This window comes from Dendrobates tinctorius, unplaced genomic scaffold, assembly GCF_039654945.1.
Source record: "Dendrobates tinctorius isolate UK_male_01 unplaced genomic scaffold, ASM3965494v1 ptg000060l, whole genome shotgun sequence".
In the NCBI taxonomy this organism is placed as follows: domain Eukaryota; kingdom Metazoa; phylum Chordata; class Amphibia; order Anura; family Dendrobatidae; genus Dendrobates; species Dendrobates tinctorius.
Genome location: NW_027361728.1, coordinates 56,182,347 through 56,200,505, shown reverse-complemented (window position 1 = coordinate 56,200,505; position 18,159 = coordinate 56,182,347). Strand labels below are relative to the sequence as shown.

Below are 18,159 nucleotides of genomic sequence, written 5' to 3'. Positions count from 1 at the left end.
GTACCCTGTCGAAGGCTTTCTCAGCATCAATTGACAGGATACACATGGGGTCCCCCTCCCTCTCCACCCCATCAATGATATAGTCCGGATGGTATTGTCTCTCGCCTCCCTCCCTGGAACAAAGCCCACCTGATCTTGATTTATCATGTTCGGAAGAAGGGGTCCCAATCTTTTTGCGATAATTTTTGCGTAAATTTTAATAGATTTATTAAGGATATTGGCCGGTAATTGTTACAGTAAGAAGGGACTTTGACTGGCTTAGGCAAGACCGTGATGTGAGCGGTCAAAGCCTGGGAAGGAAAGGATCCTCCCGAGGCAATAGAATTACACATTGCGAGGAGCATTGGGCTCAGCAAGTCGGAGAATGACTTCTAAAAACCAGCTGTATACCCATCCGGGCCAGGACTCTTTCCCTGTTTTAGTTCTTTGTTTCAGACACCTCCTCCAATGTGAAATCTTTTTCTAAGTGTCAGTTTGTCCTCCGATATGGGAGGGATACTATTTTGTTGTAAGTACATGTTAATTTTATTGTGAAGTGACTATACTGGTAGATCCCTATAGTGACCAGCTATATTATATAAAGTTTTATAAGTCACTGAAGCCCACAAGAATATCCCCGGTAAGAAATCCATACAGTTATTGATTACATTTTCAGCATTTATTTTTTTTCCCACAAGTTTTCACAACTTTTGACTATAATGTCCAGACTGGTGAGGATTCCATGAGAAGATCCTATCAAAAGTAAAGTGTTGCTTCTTCCCCCCCGCATTTAAAAAGCTTCCTATATGAACAGTAATATAAAAGAATTGTATTCAGCATCATAACCGCCACCTTAATGATTTACCTATCTATTGTCAAATATCCATTACCCGCCACTATCATCAGTGTTGCCAAAATACAAATCAATGGCTTCCGACTTTACACAGGAGTTTTTGTAGAAGCTGTGGTGTAAATTTTGTTTGTACAATTGGAAGCAATCAGTGTTGTAACTTGCACTGTGGGGCCCCAGCGCAAATTCTACAACAGGGGCCCCAACAGTCACAAATCTTTAATAGTACTGATGCTCTCATATGGGCCAAAGGGACAATTGGAGGCCTCCTAGGCTCCAGGGGTCGGGGGGGGACCGCAACCCCTGTAAGTAATCATTACGGACCTTCACAGCTAAATAGCACAAAAAGACCCAAGACCCAACAGCATGCACATAGTAATAATAATAGTATTGCATACTTTTTAGTCACATCTTTTGCATTCCCCATTATAGTGTTTTGTTTTTTTTTACCTTTCTCACGTAGTCTCTGCTTGCTTTGTAAACATTAGACTTTCAATATATGAAATGCACAAAAGAAAGGTCACATAAAATTTTGTAAATCTAAAGTGCACAGCCAGCTTAAAGAGAACCTGCACCAAGTTTTTGCTACATAATCTGAAAACTCAATAATGTAGAGAATGAGATCCTGATTCCAGCAAGTCACTTATTCGGCTGCTTGCTGTAGTTTGGACTGAAAAATATACCGTAACTTTTTAAATCAGCAGATTATCACTACAGGACTAGTAAACCTGCTGCCATGTAGTCCTCCATATTCATGAGCTCTGTATAACCCTGCCCCAACTACTGATTGGCAGCTTTCTACCTATGCACAGAGTATACAGAAAGCTGCCAATCGCTGAGGGCAGGGTTATACAGAGCTCAGCATTCAGAGAACTTCTAGATCTGCAGGAGATTTTATCAAAACAACAGCAAGCAGCTCAGTAATTGATACAATGCTAAAATCAGGGTCTGATTCTGCTCTCAGACGGGGTTTCAAATACTTGATAGCAGATTATCTTTACCCCCTTGCAACCAATTTTTTTTTTACCTCCCCTCCTTTCAAGAGCCATAACCTTTTAATTTTTCCATCCACAGAGCTGTATGAGGGGCTTGTTTTTTGCATAATAAATTGTGTTTTTGAATAACTTCTTATGTGAAGCACAGGAAAGTTGGAACAAAATACCAAGTGCAGCAAAACTGCAATTCCACGTTTTTTTGTTTTGTTTTTTTAAGGTTATTTACTAGCTTCACTACTGACCTGACAAAATTATTCTCCATTTTAGTATGATTACACAGATACCAAACAGGCATAGGTTGTTTTTTTTTTATTTAAGCGGTGAAAAAGAAAATTGGAAATGTGAAAAAAAATAAGAGTTTCTGAAACCCGTATCATTTTCAATTTTCAGGATACGGGGCTGTGTGAGAACTTAATTTACAGTGGGTACGGAAAGTATTCAGACCCCTTTAAATTTCTCTCTGTTTCATTGCAGTCATTTTGGTAAATTCAAAAAAAGTTAACTTTTCTCTCATTAATGGACACTCTGCACTCCATCTTGACAAAAAACCCACAGAAATGTAGAAAATTTTGCAAATTTACTAAAAAAGAAAAACTGAAATATTACATGGTCATAAGTATTCAGACCCTTTGCTCAGTATTGAGTAGAAACATCCTTTTGAGCTAGTACAGCCATGAATCTTCTTGGGAATGATGTAAGTTTTTCACACCTGGATTTGGGGATCCTCTGCCATTCTTCCTTGCAGATCCTCTCCAGTTCCGTCAGGTTGGATGGTGAATGTTGGTGGACAGCCATTTTCGGGTTTCTCCAAGATGCTCAATCGGGTTTAGGTCAGGGCTCTGGCTGGGCCAGTCAAGAATGGTCACAGAGTTGCTCTGAAGCCACTCCTTTGTTATTTTATCTGTGTTCTTAGGGTCATTGTCTTGTTGGAAGGTGAACCTTCAGCCAAGTCTGAGGTCCAGAGTAATCATGAGCGAGTATGCTCGTTACTTTAGATTTCCGAACATTTTGAGCGTGCTACGAGATTTAGTTAGCGTTGCCGCAGCTGCACGATTTGCCGCAGCTGCACGATTTGCGGCTGCTAGATAGGAAATCCCTCATGTACTCAGGCTAACAAACAGGCAATCCCCACGTGTTCAGGCTGTCTAGCAGCTGCAAATCATGCAGCTGCGGCGACAGAAACTGAATCTCCGAGCACGCCCAAAATACTCGGCGAACAACCGAGCATACTCACTCATCCAGACTACTCCAGAGCTCTCTAGAAGCTGGTTTTCATCCAGGATATCTCTGTACTTGGCAGCATTCATGTTTCCTTTAATTGCAACCAATTGTCCTGTCCCTGCAGCTGAAAAACACCCCCATAGCATGATGCTGCCACGTTTTACTGTTGGGATTGTATTGGGCAGGTGTTGAGCAGTGCCTGGTTTTCTCCACACATACCGCTTATAATTATTCTATCTTCGTCTCATCAGACCAGAGAATCTTTTTTCTCATAGTCTGGGAGTCCTTCGTGTGTTTTAGCAAACTATGCGGGTTTTCATGTCTGGCACTGAGGAGAGGTTTCCGTCAGGCCACTCTGCCATAAAGGCCCGACTGGTGGTGGGCTGCAGTGATAGTTCCACAAAGTGAACATTCTCCCATCACCCTACTGCATCTGTGGAGCTCAGCCACAGTGATCTTGGGGTTCTTCTTTACCTCTCTGACCAAGGCTCTTCTCCCACGATTGCTTAGTTTGGCTGGATGGCCAGGTCCAGGAAGACTTCTGGTGGTCCCAAACTTCTTCCATTTAAGGATTATGGAGGCCACTGTGCTCTTAGGAACATGGAGTACTGCAGAAATTCTTTTGTATCCTTGGCCTGATGTGTGACTTGACACAATACTGTCTGAGCTCCTTGGCCAATTCCGTTGACTTCATGATTCTCACTTGGTCTGACATGCACTGTGAGGTCTTATATAAACAGGTGTGTGCCTTTAAAAATCAAGTCCTATCAGTTTAATTAAACACAGCTGGACCCCAATGAAGGAGTAGAATCAACTCAAGGAGGATCACAAGGAAATGGACAGCAATGTGACTTAAATATGAGGGTCTGAGCAAAGGGTCTGAATACTTATAACCATGTGATAGTTTTTCTTTTTTAATAAAATTGCAAAAGTTACATTTCTTTTTTTTTTTTTTCAATCAAGATGGGGTGCAGAGTGTACATTAATGAGAAAAAAAGAACTTTTTTGAATTTACCAAGTGGGTGCAATGAAACAGAGTGAAAAATTTAAAGGGGTCTGAATATTTTCCGTACCCACTGTATGTGCCCCAGACTGGCATTTTTACTGATACATTTTGGAGTAGATACAATGTTTTGGCCGCCTCGTATTGCACTTCAGTGCAGTGTTGCGACAGATGAAAAAAATGTAATCCTGGCTTTTCGATTTTTTTTTTTTTTTTTTTTTTTCTCTATATGCAGTTCACCAATTGGGTTAATTACGCTTTGTATTTTGATAGATTGGCCTTTTACAACTGTATCACTCCATATATGTGGATTTTTTTGGTTATTTTTAATGGAGGAAAAAGGGAGTGTTATGAACTTTTATTTTTTTCATACTAAAACATTTTTCTTAACTTTCTACTGTATTTATTAGTTCCTTTAGAGTCCTTGAACCTGAGATCATCCAATAGCTTGTGCTATACACAGCACTAATATGTGTAGTGAAAATTCTGGTCTACTATGAACTCAAGCTACAGGCTGGCTTTGACAGGATAACAGTCATGACCGGCACAAGGGTCTTCAACAGAAGCCTGGCCGTCATTGAAACCCATTGGCATCTCGCAATTGTGTCACTTGTCAGAGATTGACAGTGGCATTTAACAAGTCAACAGTTGCGGTCGGAGCTCCTATCTATGCACGGCTGTTAGAGGCAGATAATGGATGAGTAACACAGTCATCTGCCAGGAAAGATGCAGGCTCAGCTTGTGAGCCTGCATCAGTCAGGGAGCCGGCGTATGACATAGATGTACTTCATATGTCAGGAAGGGGTTAAGGCCTTGTGTAAAACCATGCGAACAGTTTGTACTATACGGGGTAGCATATATTGCACTTTATTCCTCCTAGAACTAGAAGCAGTGAGGGGTTTAAGGTACAATATAGAGCATCCAATAGGACATGGTATTTTTTTTTTTTTTTCTTATGTAGCCTGTGGGGGGAAAAAAAAAAAAAAAATTATGGCTATAATTGTGTAGCCAATAAAACTTAGCTGCAGTCTCTGGGATCAATGCTATGAAGATCCTGATTGCACCTCTCTGTATGAAGCTAAAGTTGTATACTATAAGAGTATTGACAAAGGAGTTGGCGGCGATACAAAAAAAGATGGTAAATATTAGTAACGTCGAAGCAAAGAATGCAGATAGCCAATAAAGTCAAGATATAAGGTAGAAAATGTCTGAGTAACTGTCTTTACAGTATTCACAGGACTCTCCCCAAAATTCAGAGCAGGTCCCATGATTTTAGAAAGGCACGTCCAGTAATGAGTAGTGAAATCTGATGATATTTCTGAGCAAAGACACAAGAATAATGTAAGACTAATAAAAAAGAAAAAAGCAACAAATATCCATGTGCACAGAGGGCTGTTTGGAATTGTTCTGGGGTCTTCCTTCTGAAAATGTATGCCAAACTTTGGTATGGGCAGCAGGGAAACATCCCCGGTATTAGTTTTCACCCAGACATCATTTAATATTTGGCCAACCCTGGGGTAGATCTCAACAGTATGAATGGGATGTAGCTGCTGCTTCTTCAGGGCCACCATTCTTTGCTGTATGTCATGAATAGTCTCCAGGTATACCAGGGGAGAGTCTTCCATCTGAGCGGAACTACTCATAGACACCAAATCCAATTCTTCGTCTTGTATTTGTCTCATCTTCTCTATTTTTGGAGCAAAAACATCAACCACTTCTTGGTTAAGCTCATTCAGAGCAGTTATCAGCTCTTGTTTCTTCTGCTCGAGAACTTCAATTAAATTGTCAAAAAACATAAGCACTTCCTTTTTGTCTTCCACAACAATATTTTTACAATTGGTCATTTGCTCCTCTAATTTCCGGATTACAGAGGACACGCCAGTGAAGTTCTTATCAATGAGCGCAGCTAGTAAATTGGTTGCCGTCTGCTGCTCCTTCATGTACGCGACTTCTGGGTCATCTACAGGGTGATTCTTGTGGGGGCCTACCGTGAGACACTGGCCACATATCAGTTTTCTGTCTTTCACACAGTACATGTTTAGCTGATGTCTACTATGCTCAGTGCAGGTTTTGGATTGCTGGTTACTTTGATATTTTTCCACAATGGCCTTTAATGCAAAGTTGACTGGCAGTGAATGAACTCCGTTGGCGATGTCTGTAATGCCTCTGCAGGCTGGACATTTCAGCCTCCCCAATGAAAACCTCCATAAGTAGCTATCTGCAGACCTCATTAAGTTTTCCAGGCACTTTCTGCAAAAAGAATGTGAGCACTGCAGAATTCGAGGATCATCATATAAGCTCAGGCAGATCGAACATGTCATTTCTTCTTCTAAATGATCCATTTCCTAAAAAATAAAAGAAAACATAGGCTAATTAAAGAGAGTAAGTATGAAACGGAGACCTGACCGCAAAATAGATGTGTTCACACAAACCAAAGGCTGAATTTGGAAATCTTTCCACCACCAAAATGTCACAGAGATGTTAGAGAACTAAAAGCTTCTGGAAAATACTGATTATCCTTGGGATGAATGTTTACAACAGTGGTCTCCAACTTGTGACATTTCAGCTGTTGTGAAAGTTTCCAGCCATAGATCTTTAGGATATGGTGGGAATTCTAGCTGGAAGCTATAGACCTATACTTTGGAAGGGGGTTAAAATGAAAAGTATTTGGTATATGGGTGTCACCAAACCGTATAGCTCTAATTTTTAGGCCGGGTTCACATTGCCTTGTGGGCAATGCACTGACGGCATCCGTTACATAGCGGCACTAACGCTATGTAACAGATGTGTTAACGCACCCATTGCCCGCAACAACAGTAGCGCATCCTAACGCATGCCAAGATTGGCATGCGTTAGCAATGATGCGTTACTTCATGACGCACCCTCGAACGCGGTCTACAGCGTTCAAGGGTGTGTCGGGTCTAGCGCACAGCGAACGGACGCGTTCGCTGTGCATAGACCTATATGGGCTAACGCATGGTAACGAACTGCTACCATGCGTTAGCGCATACAATAGCGCTATGGTCACAAATGATGTAAAAAATGACATCTGCGTTACAGCATCCGTTTAACGGATCCATTAAACGGATGCCTCTAACGCAATGTGAACTTAGCCTTACTTTGTTTTTTTTCCCACAAATATTGAAGCAAAATAATCTATAAAATATGTTTATTCATCACTTGTAAGACTTGCTGCGCAGACTAAGACCCTCCAGGAGCTGCTCAGGGTCTACAACAGACCATCCCAAAGATGGAGAAATACCATCCTTGTAGTATATATCTCAGCTGGGAGCAGAGTTAATGAATGATCTTAGTTTGCTCTATAAATCATTTCATCAGCAGGAATTTACACATTATTTCTTAATAACAAAATGGTAAGTATAAATAGTGTTTCAATGGGCTTCCTCCTGTGAGCATGCACACGACGAACCATGGGACACGATGGGATGAGGGGGAAGGGAGCCCAACACTAGGGAAAGGGGGAGTGGAGACCCCTAGGCAGATCTAAAGTCACCCTGTCTGCCCTAAACATCCCTATATAGGTTCTGCACCTATCGCCAAGCAGGAACCTAATCCATGCCTGACCCTAGCAATAAGCCCTACTTAGGGAATGACGGGGTGAGCACTAGTCGATCACCACTACAAACTAAAGACAGCTGGGAGAGTCGAAACATTTGGAACACTTATCTTGCGTAGACTCAGATGTAACACAGACATCCTCTAGCAACACCAAAGAGGAAGATAGATGACTGCTATAGCTCCAAGCCTCAACAGGGAGAAATGGAAATATCATTGGCAACTCCCAGCAGCAGGCCGTGAGTCTATAAACGCCCAGAGGTCCAGGTGTATCAATTAGAGCCGGAGGGAGGTTCACACTGGGTCAAAGAGTCAGAAGCGTTAAGAAGGCATCTGCAAAGCCAAACAGAGACTTTCTGCAGCTAGATGAGGTGCGATTGTCTGCAGCTTCTGACATATCCGTGACAGTGATATTGGGCAGATCTGTAAATCATTATGGCCTCAATACAAACATAACATTTAAAAAAAAAAAAATCATGTAACAGTTTAAAGGAGAACTGGCAAAACTATCAATAAGGGCTCATTCACACATACTTTATCTCTACTCGTTGTTTTACCAGATAGTGCATGCACATATCATAGCCTATGTCTGTTTTCACATAGATTCTCTTTTTTGGGGGGGATCCATATCAGAGTTTAGTCGAATAGACTACAATCATACATTTCAATGAATGACGACGCAATGTAGCGAAACACGTGGTGGGGAGGGGAAACAGGACATACCATGTAACTAGGTTAGTATGAATTGATTATCCTGGATATCATTCAATTCTACATTTGCTATTTTCTAAATGGTCTCACTTTGACCAATTATCACTTCTGCAGCATTTTGTCACTTTACATTTTATTATACAATCTTCAGTGGTTTATCATCATTTATTCCTATTCTGTTTTATATTTCATGGTCATAATTAATTATCTTTATTACCAACATCATTGAATTATATTAGTTAACGGTATGTTCCCAATGGGAGTTTTTGCTTCATTTTTTTTCCTGCAGCAAAACCCGATTTCTTGGCAGGAAAGAACCCATGATTTCGTGCGTTTGTTTGCCTTTTTGATGCATTTTTTTCTTGTGTTTTTGGGGATAACTTGTGCCTCTTTGTGCATGCCAATAAAGTGGAGTGCTCCCAGAGATAAAGAAAACTACTTCCTGTAGAACAATACCTCGTTTGAAAAGCCAACAATTCATCTGCTGCGTACAGTAAAATCACAGAGTGACAGGTTAGAATAGAAATTCACCGCAGTGAAATTTTACAGGTGAACTCGCCTCTGCACCATGCTACTTTCTCGCAGTGCTAGCAGGGATATCACCGTGGTCACCGCAGCTCAACCCTGCTGGGAACACAGCCTCAGTGACCGGACGTAACCTCTATGACGTCACCGCCAGTCTCTGAGGCTGCACTCGCAGCAGTTCAGTCACCAGTGGTTCTCGGCCTGGACAGTCGCATTTTGGCACCGTCCAGGTTGAAAAATCATTATCCCCCAGACATGGATTACGGCATGGGACAGAACGACAGACAGGTGAGGGTTATTCTTTTTTTGTTTTATTACAGAAGACAAGGGCTTTCGCGGAATTAGGCATTAAGGTAGTATAACTGTTTGTAATTTTTAAATAAAAAAAGTAAAACTGTGCTTTGTTTTATTTAAAATAAAAGACTTTATTCTGGCTGTGTGTTTATTTATAATACAGCTATAGGATTATTAATAATCGGACAGTTGTCTCATAGATGCCTCTCCATTACTAATCCGTGGTCTTGATGTCACCTGACAATATAAAGGTGACATCAACCCCAAAAATATGAACCCTGCTTGCCACTGCTACAGGGTAAGTGGGAGGAGCCAGGCAAAGCACCAGAATTGGTGCAATCTAATAGATATGCCTTTTCTGGGCCGCTGTTTTTAGGCGGGGAGGGGGCAATATTCATGGCCCCTTACCAGCATGAAAATACCAGCCCCCAACAAAGCTGTTCATCCAAAATGGGGGGGAGGAACAGGACGCCAAGCTGTTTTTAAAAAATATTTATTTACATAGTTTAAAAACAGCGTGGGGACCCCTCTATTCTTGATAACCAGCCTTGCTAACACTGACAGCTGAGGGTTGCAGCCACCAGCTGTGAGTTTTGCCTGGCCTGGCTGGTTATCGAAAATACGGGTGAGCCCAGTTTTTTTTTTTTTTTTTTTATTTATTTAGAGAGCAGGAGCGGCTGATGAATACTCCCATAAGCAGCTCCTGCTCTCACTATTAGCGGCAGGTGTTGGATGATGGTAGCGTTAGTCCCATCAGCTTACACCAGTGACCGGATGTAAACTTTATACCTCCCATCACATCTGAGCGCTCACGAACCGTGGCTCTGACCGGCGGGGATGGTTTCACCGCCGATCAGAAGCAGTGTTTGCCGCACGGTCATGCATATGACAGAGTATCAAACACCTTATTTTCGAGCCCCCCCATTCAAGTAAATGGGATTCGGGTCTGCTGCTCAGTGTCTCTGCTGGATGACAGGCTGTATGGACGCATCATGCAACCTGCCATCAAGAGGTAGCAGAGCCAAGAGTGAGGTCACATCCTGCTGTCTGACTTTTCTGCAGCAAATACGCTGCAAAAAAAAAAAAAAAAAGTCACCCTGCGTATTTGCAGCATTTTTCACCATCCATTTAAGCCAATGGGTGAAAAACGCTGAAAGAAGTGCAATGCTCTATGTAAAAAAAAAAAAAAAACGCTGCAAAGCACAAAATCCTGATGACAAAAAAACAATGTGTGTGCATAAGATTTCTGAAATCTCATAGGCTTTGCTGGTACTGTAAAAGCAGCTAAAAATTAGCATAAAAAAGCATAAAAGACGCCCAGTATGAACATACTCTTTAAGTGATTAACTATTTAATCAGGTTACCCTGTAGATCAGTGACATCTTGTGTCTCGTGTTTTTTTTTTTTTAATGTACAGCCATATTGAGTTTAATAAGGGCATTTTTTGCATGTGTTATGTCCATTGGGGCTTTATTTTTTTTCTTCACATCTTTTAGGTCACTTTCCCACTTTTTTTTGTTGAGGCCCCAATTTGTGGATTATTAAAAAGGTATTCACTTTGAAATTGGGTTTCATTTAATTGAATTTATCCGAAATGAGAACAGATGTGTTATAAAAATTTGAGCGCCCGTTTTATGAAATATATACAAATAATAATAATACAGCTAAAATATAAGGCAATTAAAAATGGTAGTAAAATAATCTCCTCATCTCCCCCCCGCCAAAAAAAAAAAAATGTGGAAAAAAACTACTTAAAAATACATATATACATATTAATGAATATTACTATCTAAAATTAAATGTCTAAATATATTCCGTATCCATACCACCATAATAACCTGCATAATTTAAAGCACCCCTCCAGCAGTTCTTTTTTACTACAGCGCAGGAATGGTGGTTAAATTTTCAGGTTATTACAAAAGAAAAAGCCTACAACATTACATTCTATAAACAAAAATTATATAAAATTACAAAGGAACTTATACGTAACCGCATGCAGATCTGAAAAATAATTACTCCTGCATTAAACAAAGATTTATACATTCAAGTTGGTGAAAAAATATAAAGGGGAAAAGAAAAAAAAAAATTTGATAAGAACTTTTTTTTTTTTTTTTTTTGCTGTCGTATTCCTTGACTTTTTTTTCTGCCAAATTCTTCAAAATGGCATACATGGTTCATTAATTTTGCACAAATTAAAAGACACTAAAGATACTAAAAACTATACGAAAAAAAGCACACACGTTGACATTATTGTGTTATTGGCATGCTTACTGACAAAATGCTACAATTATTCTGGCATGATTTGGACTAAAAACTATTCGATCACTTGCAGCATACTTATTATGGTACAGAGGCTTTGCTAAAAAAAAAAAAGTTGTGGCACCATGCACCAACATATACACGAAAATTTAGGAGCAAATTTCTGACAAAGTTAGGCAACTAACCAATGCTGTAAACTACTAGACAGTCTAAAAATTCACCAGATTTATCAAACAGCATGAACCGCTATGGTAAATCTGGCACATCTTAAAAGGGAACCGGTCGGCAGCACTGTGCATAGTAACCTACAGTGTCAGGTCGGTGTTTTTATACTGATTACAGTGATACCAGGTGATGAAATCCGTCTTGTGGTTGTTGTTTAATCTTATTTTCAGCTTTCAATTAATGATATGCCCCCGTGTCCTAAGGTGGGTCGGCCTGTGGGGGGGGGGGGGGGGGGTCTGCATGTGGTGCTCTGATTAGGTATTCATAATGCAGCCTGCTGACAGGTCACTGATCCCTCACTGACCCGCCCCCTAGTTTACATATTGCATATCATATTGTGTGGTTAAAAAAAAAAAAAAAAATCATCAAAATGGCGCCTGCGCAGTAGCATGATACAATGGCTAACGTGCATATATGATTTGGTCATATTGTATTGTAGGCAAGAAGAAAAAAAAAAACAACATATCTTCATTAAAATGCTCCGATAGATGCTAATTCACAAGCGCTGGGGCCATTTTGCTGGAAGAAAAAATTTTTTGGCTCCATCTAGAGCACCGTCAACGTTTTGCTAGAGAACAAAATCAAAATCCATCAAAATGGCGCCTTTGCAGTAGCATCTATTGGCAATAGATGCTACTGCTCAGACGCCATTTTGATGAATCCAAATTTATTTTTATCCAGCAAAATGACGCCGGTGGCAGCGCTTCCGCAGTAGAATCTTTCGGAACGCAATAGATGCTACTGTGCAGGCGCTGCCGCCATTTTGATGAATGTTAATTTTTTTTTTGTAACCACACAATATGATATTCAGTATGTAAAATAGCAGGTAGGTCAGTGAGGGATCAGTGACCTGGCAGAAGCCATACAGATGAATATGTAAGCAGAGCACCACATGAAGACCCCCCACAGGCCACCCTGGAGCACGAGCATAACATTAACTCAAAACTGAAAATAAAGATTACACAACAACCACAAGATGGATTTCATTGACAGTTATCACTGTAATCAGTATAACGACGCCGACCTGACACTGTCTGTAGGTTACTGTGCACAATCCTGCTGACAGGCTCCCTTTAAGATGCCCTAGTCTATGTTTGCACTGTTGCGGTGTAAAGTGTAATGTTGCACTGTGCTACAACTCAATGAAGACCTTTGGATAAATTTTTTTTTTTTTTTTTTTTTTTTTTAAACAAATAGATTCTGGCCTTCCTGTCACTGGCCTGTGACGTGTCTCTAAAGCAGGAGCTGGCCGCTTCCAAGGAATAAGAGATTGAATAAAACAAATCTATACAGAAGGTTTCTGGTGATAAAAAGGTCTAGCACATTCAATAATAATGGACATTTTTTATAGAATTCTTTCCTGTTCTCCAGTCGCTGGGGTTTGGGTCCATAGCTGCATCTGCTTATTCTCTAGCATGGCTGGGTGCCAAGGGAGCGGGAGAAGCAATCACAGCCCCCTACAGTGACAGACTGACCACAGTGACGTCACAAAGTCCCGTTGTTAGCCGATTTACCATATAGTCCCTATGGAAGGGAGGGCATCATGTGTAAGCAGAAAGGCCGCAAAGAACAACAATATTCTAACACTTGTATTACTTTTTGCCTCCGCAGAGCCCCCTGTTCTGCAGGGTGTATCCCCCCATACCCATTAGATCTACTGTACATGGTGTTCCAGACACACTCAGACGTCTGCTCTACAGGGAGGACATTTATCGATCCGTTAGATTTTTCCTGTCCAATTCTATTGTTTCCCTTCATTATAATCGCCACCACCGGTGACTGGCAGCTGCTCACTCCACGCTCGGCCACCGGGATTAAATATGCACAACCAGCCGTTGAATCTTCAGGTTTAGTGGGGAGGGCCAAATTGTCCTTCTTATGAAGAGGGCCAGCTCCGTGTCCTTTTAATTAATTGTATGTGTCTCAGGCATGACTTAGGCACCTAGCAATTGAAAGCAGGCAGGCTAGATGGAACAAGCTATTCCTTAATTTCCCCTCCCCCCCGTTTCTCATCTTCCTCCCAATATTCCGCCTTCCTCCCCATGACTTGATCAATACGTCATTAAATGTTTATCGAGATGGACTGGCATCTTACAATATCATTTGTGTGACGTTTCCAAATTAAAGAGAAGAATCACTGGGCAGGAAAGGACTGGCGGGGAGGGGGGTGAAGAACTGGATCTAGCCCTAACCGGTCCTGAATCCAGACAATGAGTCAGCAGAAACAATGTGCCATGCACTGGGAATTACCCTTCCTTTAACCAGAGGGCACTGCTCGCACCCTTTCCAGGCTATTAAATGCAGCACGGGATCATTTACAGTCCACTAAAGTCTTCATTACTCTGCTCCTTCTCCATTGTACTTCTGCGGACGGAGTGTGTGGGGCGACTGCACCCCATTTCGGAAATTACACATATGCTGTGATGATAACTGTGCCCACCAGCTAGACACGCCCGGAAAGAAAGAAAAAAAAAAAAAATGGAGGAATCCATGCATATATATTTCTATTACCTTTGTTTATTGCTGCATCTACTTTATTTTAAAAACAATATTGTACACAACATTCTGCAAACAGTAAAATAAAATTAAATGTATTTTTTTTTTTTTTTATTTCTACCATGTAAACTAGGTATGAAACCCCTCCATAAAAGAAGAGTCCCAATTGCTCCTTAGTTTCATAGATAAAATGCAAAAAAAAAAAAAAAAAATGCTAAAATGCTGCAGCGAAGCATAAAGGTAAAGATATACTGTAGGTCTAGCGAATGTGACGAAAACACTAGGCTTTGAATAATGTTTTTACAGACGGTGTTGTGTGCATTTATTAATTTTCATCAATGATATCTCCTGCTATAGGAGCGTTAATAATAATAATAATAATAATAATAATAATAATAAAAATTTTAAAAAAAAGGCGTGGAACTAGAACTGTGCCAGATACGGCATGGGGTGAGACAATGCATTATCATCAGTAATTACATAAAACAGACATGAAGATTTTTTTTTATCCACATGAGAAAACAAATTAAATTTGGGTATTTTTTTCCCCCCCATTTCTCTACATCCTAAAAAAAAATGTTTCTTCATCATAACATTATATTACATACTAAACATTTAGGAACAGGATAAAAATAAAACTATTATAAATGGTATATATTAGGCAAAGATCACCAATACAACCTCGCATAAAACCTTATCTTTCCTTTTCAGTAATAAGTCCCATACAGCATTGGGAAACAGATGACATATTGGAGTCATATTTAACCAAGACTAAATACAAAATATATTTGGAGAATAAATGCTATATTTATGGAAATGTACAAGATAGAAGTGATATTTATTTTATTGTCAAATATTTTTGCCAAGCATAGGTTCTATAACTTTTTTCCCTAATATTTTTGAGCTGTTTGTCTAATCCTAATGAATTTTTTTAAATAAATATATGTCATTTTATTTGGTAAAGAAAAATTCAGAGCCTTCTTCATTTTGCTCCATTTTTTTTTTTTTTCAACTACTGTACATGTTGGAGCGTTAAACAAAAAGCAGCGTAGGGAAACGCAAATTCACCTACGGCATTTAAAAAGAAAAAAATGTACTTTTCAGTACAGAAGATTTGGGCAACATTAAAGACAAAATTATATCTGTCAGTAAAGATGGGAAATAAAGAAAAAGGATGTGAACAAAAAAAGTGTAAAAAAAAAAAAAAAAAATCAAACAAAATAGACTAAACTGGAACAAAATGGAGATCCATTGTGATTATATATATATATATATATATATATATATATATATATATATACACACACATACACACACTCACTCAAGACTTAAAATTTAATCATTATTATATATAATATATGTATAAACCGTTAGCGTAAAATACATATTACAAGATGCCTATTGTATTTAAGGTAAGCATATTTTATATAGAGAGTGCAGAGTGTGTATGTACAGTTGTACACACATTTAATGGTTCTATCATTCTTCCTGTCTCCATCTCTCTATATAAAATATGCACGCTTACCTTAATTATAATAGGCATCTTATGAGATATACACCGTACACACAGAATTTACTGGTTCTACTTTGTTATCATAATAATAATCTTTATTTATATAGCGCCAACATATTCTGCAGCGCTTTACAGTTGAACATCAGTTTATAATATATATATAATTACATGTTAAGTGTTGGAGTGATGTGTAATAACATATCTATACACATAGAAACACTATATTGCTGTCTAATTACATTACACTTCTCTTTCCATATTGGTCTCTCGCTATTTCCAGACTCCATAACACTGATCTAGGTGACCTGTACTGCTCTATATCTTCCCCTCTCTCGGGCTGTGTTCTCCCAAGGAGGATCTGATGTCACATGTTCTGCAGCATTTCTCCACATATGAAGTAAAATAGGCTATCTGCGGTTTTTTTTTAAATATGCAGCGTACAAAAACTGATGGTGAGAATGCAGCCAAACACAGAACACCGCTGCCTCTAGAGACACCCACAATGTCACTTCTCGCTAGGCTTGCACGTCTCCGGACAGCCATACACGGGGCTCCTCCTGTAGTAATGGGGGCAGCTCTGCGCCGACACCCCATAGTGTAGGGGACCACACACTCCCCACCCGTATACACGATGCAGGCTCCCAGGTGGATGTGCACAGTACACACGCACAGCGGCTCGCGGTTTTGCAGCGTTATTCTATGGGGGCTGTGGAAAGTGAGTGACTCTCCATTACTGCGCTCTGCTTCGTGCAGGACAGGTCTGTGCTGCATGCTGGGGGTTGTGGTTCCACAACAGGTGTCAGTCAGATCGTATGACGATGTGAGGCCGGCAGTTCCCTCAGCAGTGAGCCGTGTGCGGGGCAGCACAGCCCGGGGAGCGCTTACCTTACAGCCGCTGTAATTGTGCCGGGTCCGGCTGACAGCGCCGGCGTGTACACTGCAGGAGCCGGGCTGTCCGTAACGTCAGTGCGGAGAGCGGCACCACCGCGCATGCGCGCCACATTCAAACTCCTGAAGCGGCGAATAGTAAATGCTCTTTTCGAAAGTAATCATCCCGGAGCCGCCAGTCAGAGCGCGGCCGGGGCAAGCGGGAGCCCAGGCAGTGTCCTAACCGCAGACTCTGCTGCCTGCGGAAAGCCGCAAATGACTCCCCCAGCTTCGCTGTATAGCAGAGTACTCCGGTGTATGCAGGTCCGGTCACACGTGTCTCCACCGCAGACCGTGGCGCGGCTGTGCCCGGGAGGCAGCACTTATAGCTACATGTAGGCGAGGAGCGAAACTGCCCGCTCCCGAGAACTTTCCCTGGAAATGTATTTAGAATATAAATGTGGGCAGAAGATTGGAACTAATCAAAAAATACATTTTCCCACCGGAATCATTCTCACAGTGACAATAACCAAGTGGCTGACATGTCAAAAGAAAAATATCAGTGACCAATATAGCCCCCTTCTATTTCAGTAAGTCATAAGCCGGCCATCCATGTCTGTCAGGGTCTTAAAGGGAATCTGTCACCCTTTCTTGCCCTATCAAATGCTGCCGGCATTGACATCAGGGGCTTATCTACAGCATTCTGTAATGCTGTAGATAAGCCCCCGATGTAACCTGAAAGATAAGAAAAACAAGTTAGATTATACTCACCGGAGGGGGCGGTCCGGTCTGGCTCCTCCCATCTTCATAAGATGCCTTCCTCTTCCCTTCCTTTCATGGCTCTGGCGCAGGCGCACTTCTCTGCCCTGTTGAGGGCAGAGCAGAGTCCTGCAGTGCGCAGGCGTCAGGAGAGGTCTGGCGCCTGCGCACTGCAGTATTCTGCTCTGCCCTCAACAGGGTAGAGCAGTGCGCCTGTGTCAGAGATACTACAGGAAGGGAAGAAGAGGACGGCATCATATGAAGATGGGAGGAGCTGGACTGCGACACCCTTCGGACCGGACCGCCCCCTCCGGTGAGTATAATCTAACGTGTTTTTCTTATCTTTCAGGTTACATCGGTGGCTTATCTGCAGCATTACAGAATGCTGTAGATAAGCCCCTGATGTCAATGCCGGCAGCTCATAGGGCAAAAAAAAGTGTGACAGATTCCCTTTAATATGTTAACGATCAGTTTTTTGGGCAGCACCAGCCACAGCCTCGCAGACACTGGTCAGAGGCTGCACGGTGTTGAGCTGTGAACACAACCCTCATCTATGGATGTCGGGCCCTCAGACCATCCTCATGGAGTCTGTTTCTAACCGTTTGTGCAGACACATGCACATTTGTGGCATGCTGGAGGACATTTTGCAGGGCTCTGGCAGTGCTCCCCTCCTGTTCCTCCTTGCACAGAGGCGGAGGTAGCGGTCCTGCTGCTGAGTTGTTGCCCTCCTACGGCCCCCTCCACTTTTCCTGGTGTACTGGCCTGTCTCCTGGTGGCGCCTCCAGCCTGTGGACACTGCGCTGACAGTCACAGCAAACCTTCTTGCCACAGCTCACATTGATGTGCCATCCTGGACGAGCTGAACTACTTGAGCCACTTGTGTGGG

General features: G+C 41.4%; 1 protein-coding gene across 2 annotated transcripts; it reads right to left on the bottom strand.

The window, feature by feature from the left end:
* Positions 1–636: 636 nt before the first annotated feature.
* Positions 637–17,420, bottom strand: TRIM59 (tripartite motif containing 59). Of its 2 annotated transcripts, none has more exons than XM_073578966.1 (2): positions 17,286–17,420; positions 637–6,393 (listed from the first exon to the last, which is right to left on the bottom strand). In XM_073578966.1, the coding sequence occupies exon 2, from the start codon at positions 6,388–6,390 to the stop codon at positions 5,194–5,196; it is 1,197 nt and encodes a 398-aa protein (XP_073435067.1). In that variant the 5' UTR covers positions 6,391–6,393; positions 17,286–17,420; the 3' UTR covers positions 637–5,193. The 2 variants fall into 2 exon arrangements, with proteins under 2 accessions (XP_073435067.1, XP_073435066.1); XM_073578965.1 differs by lacking the exon at positions 17,286–17,420 and adding an exon at positions 16,533–16,899.
* Positions 17,421–18,159: the final 739 nt, after the last annotated feature.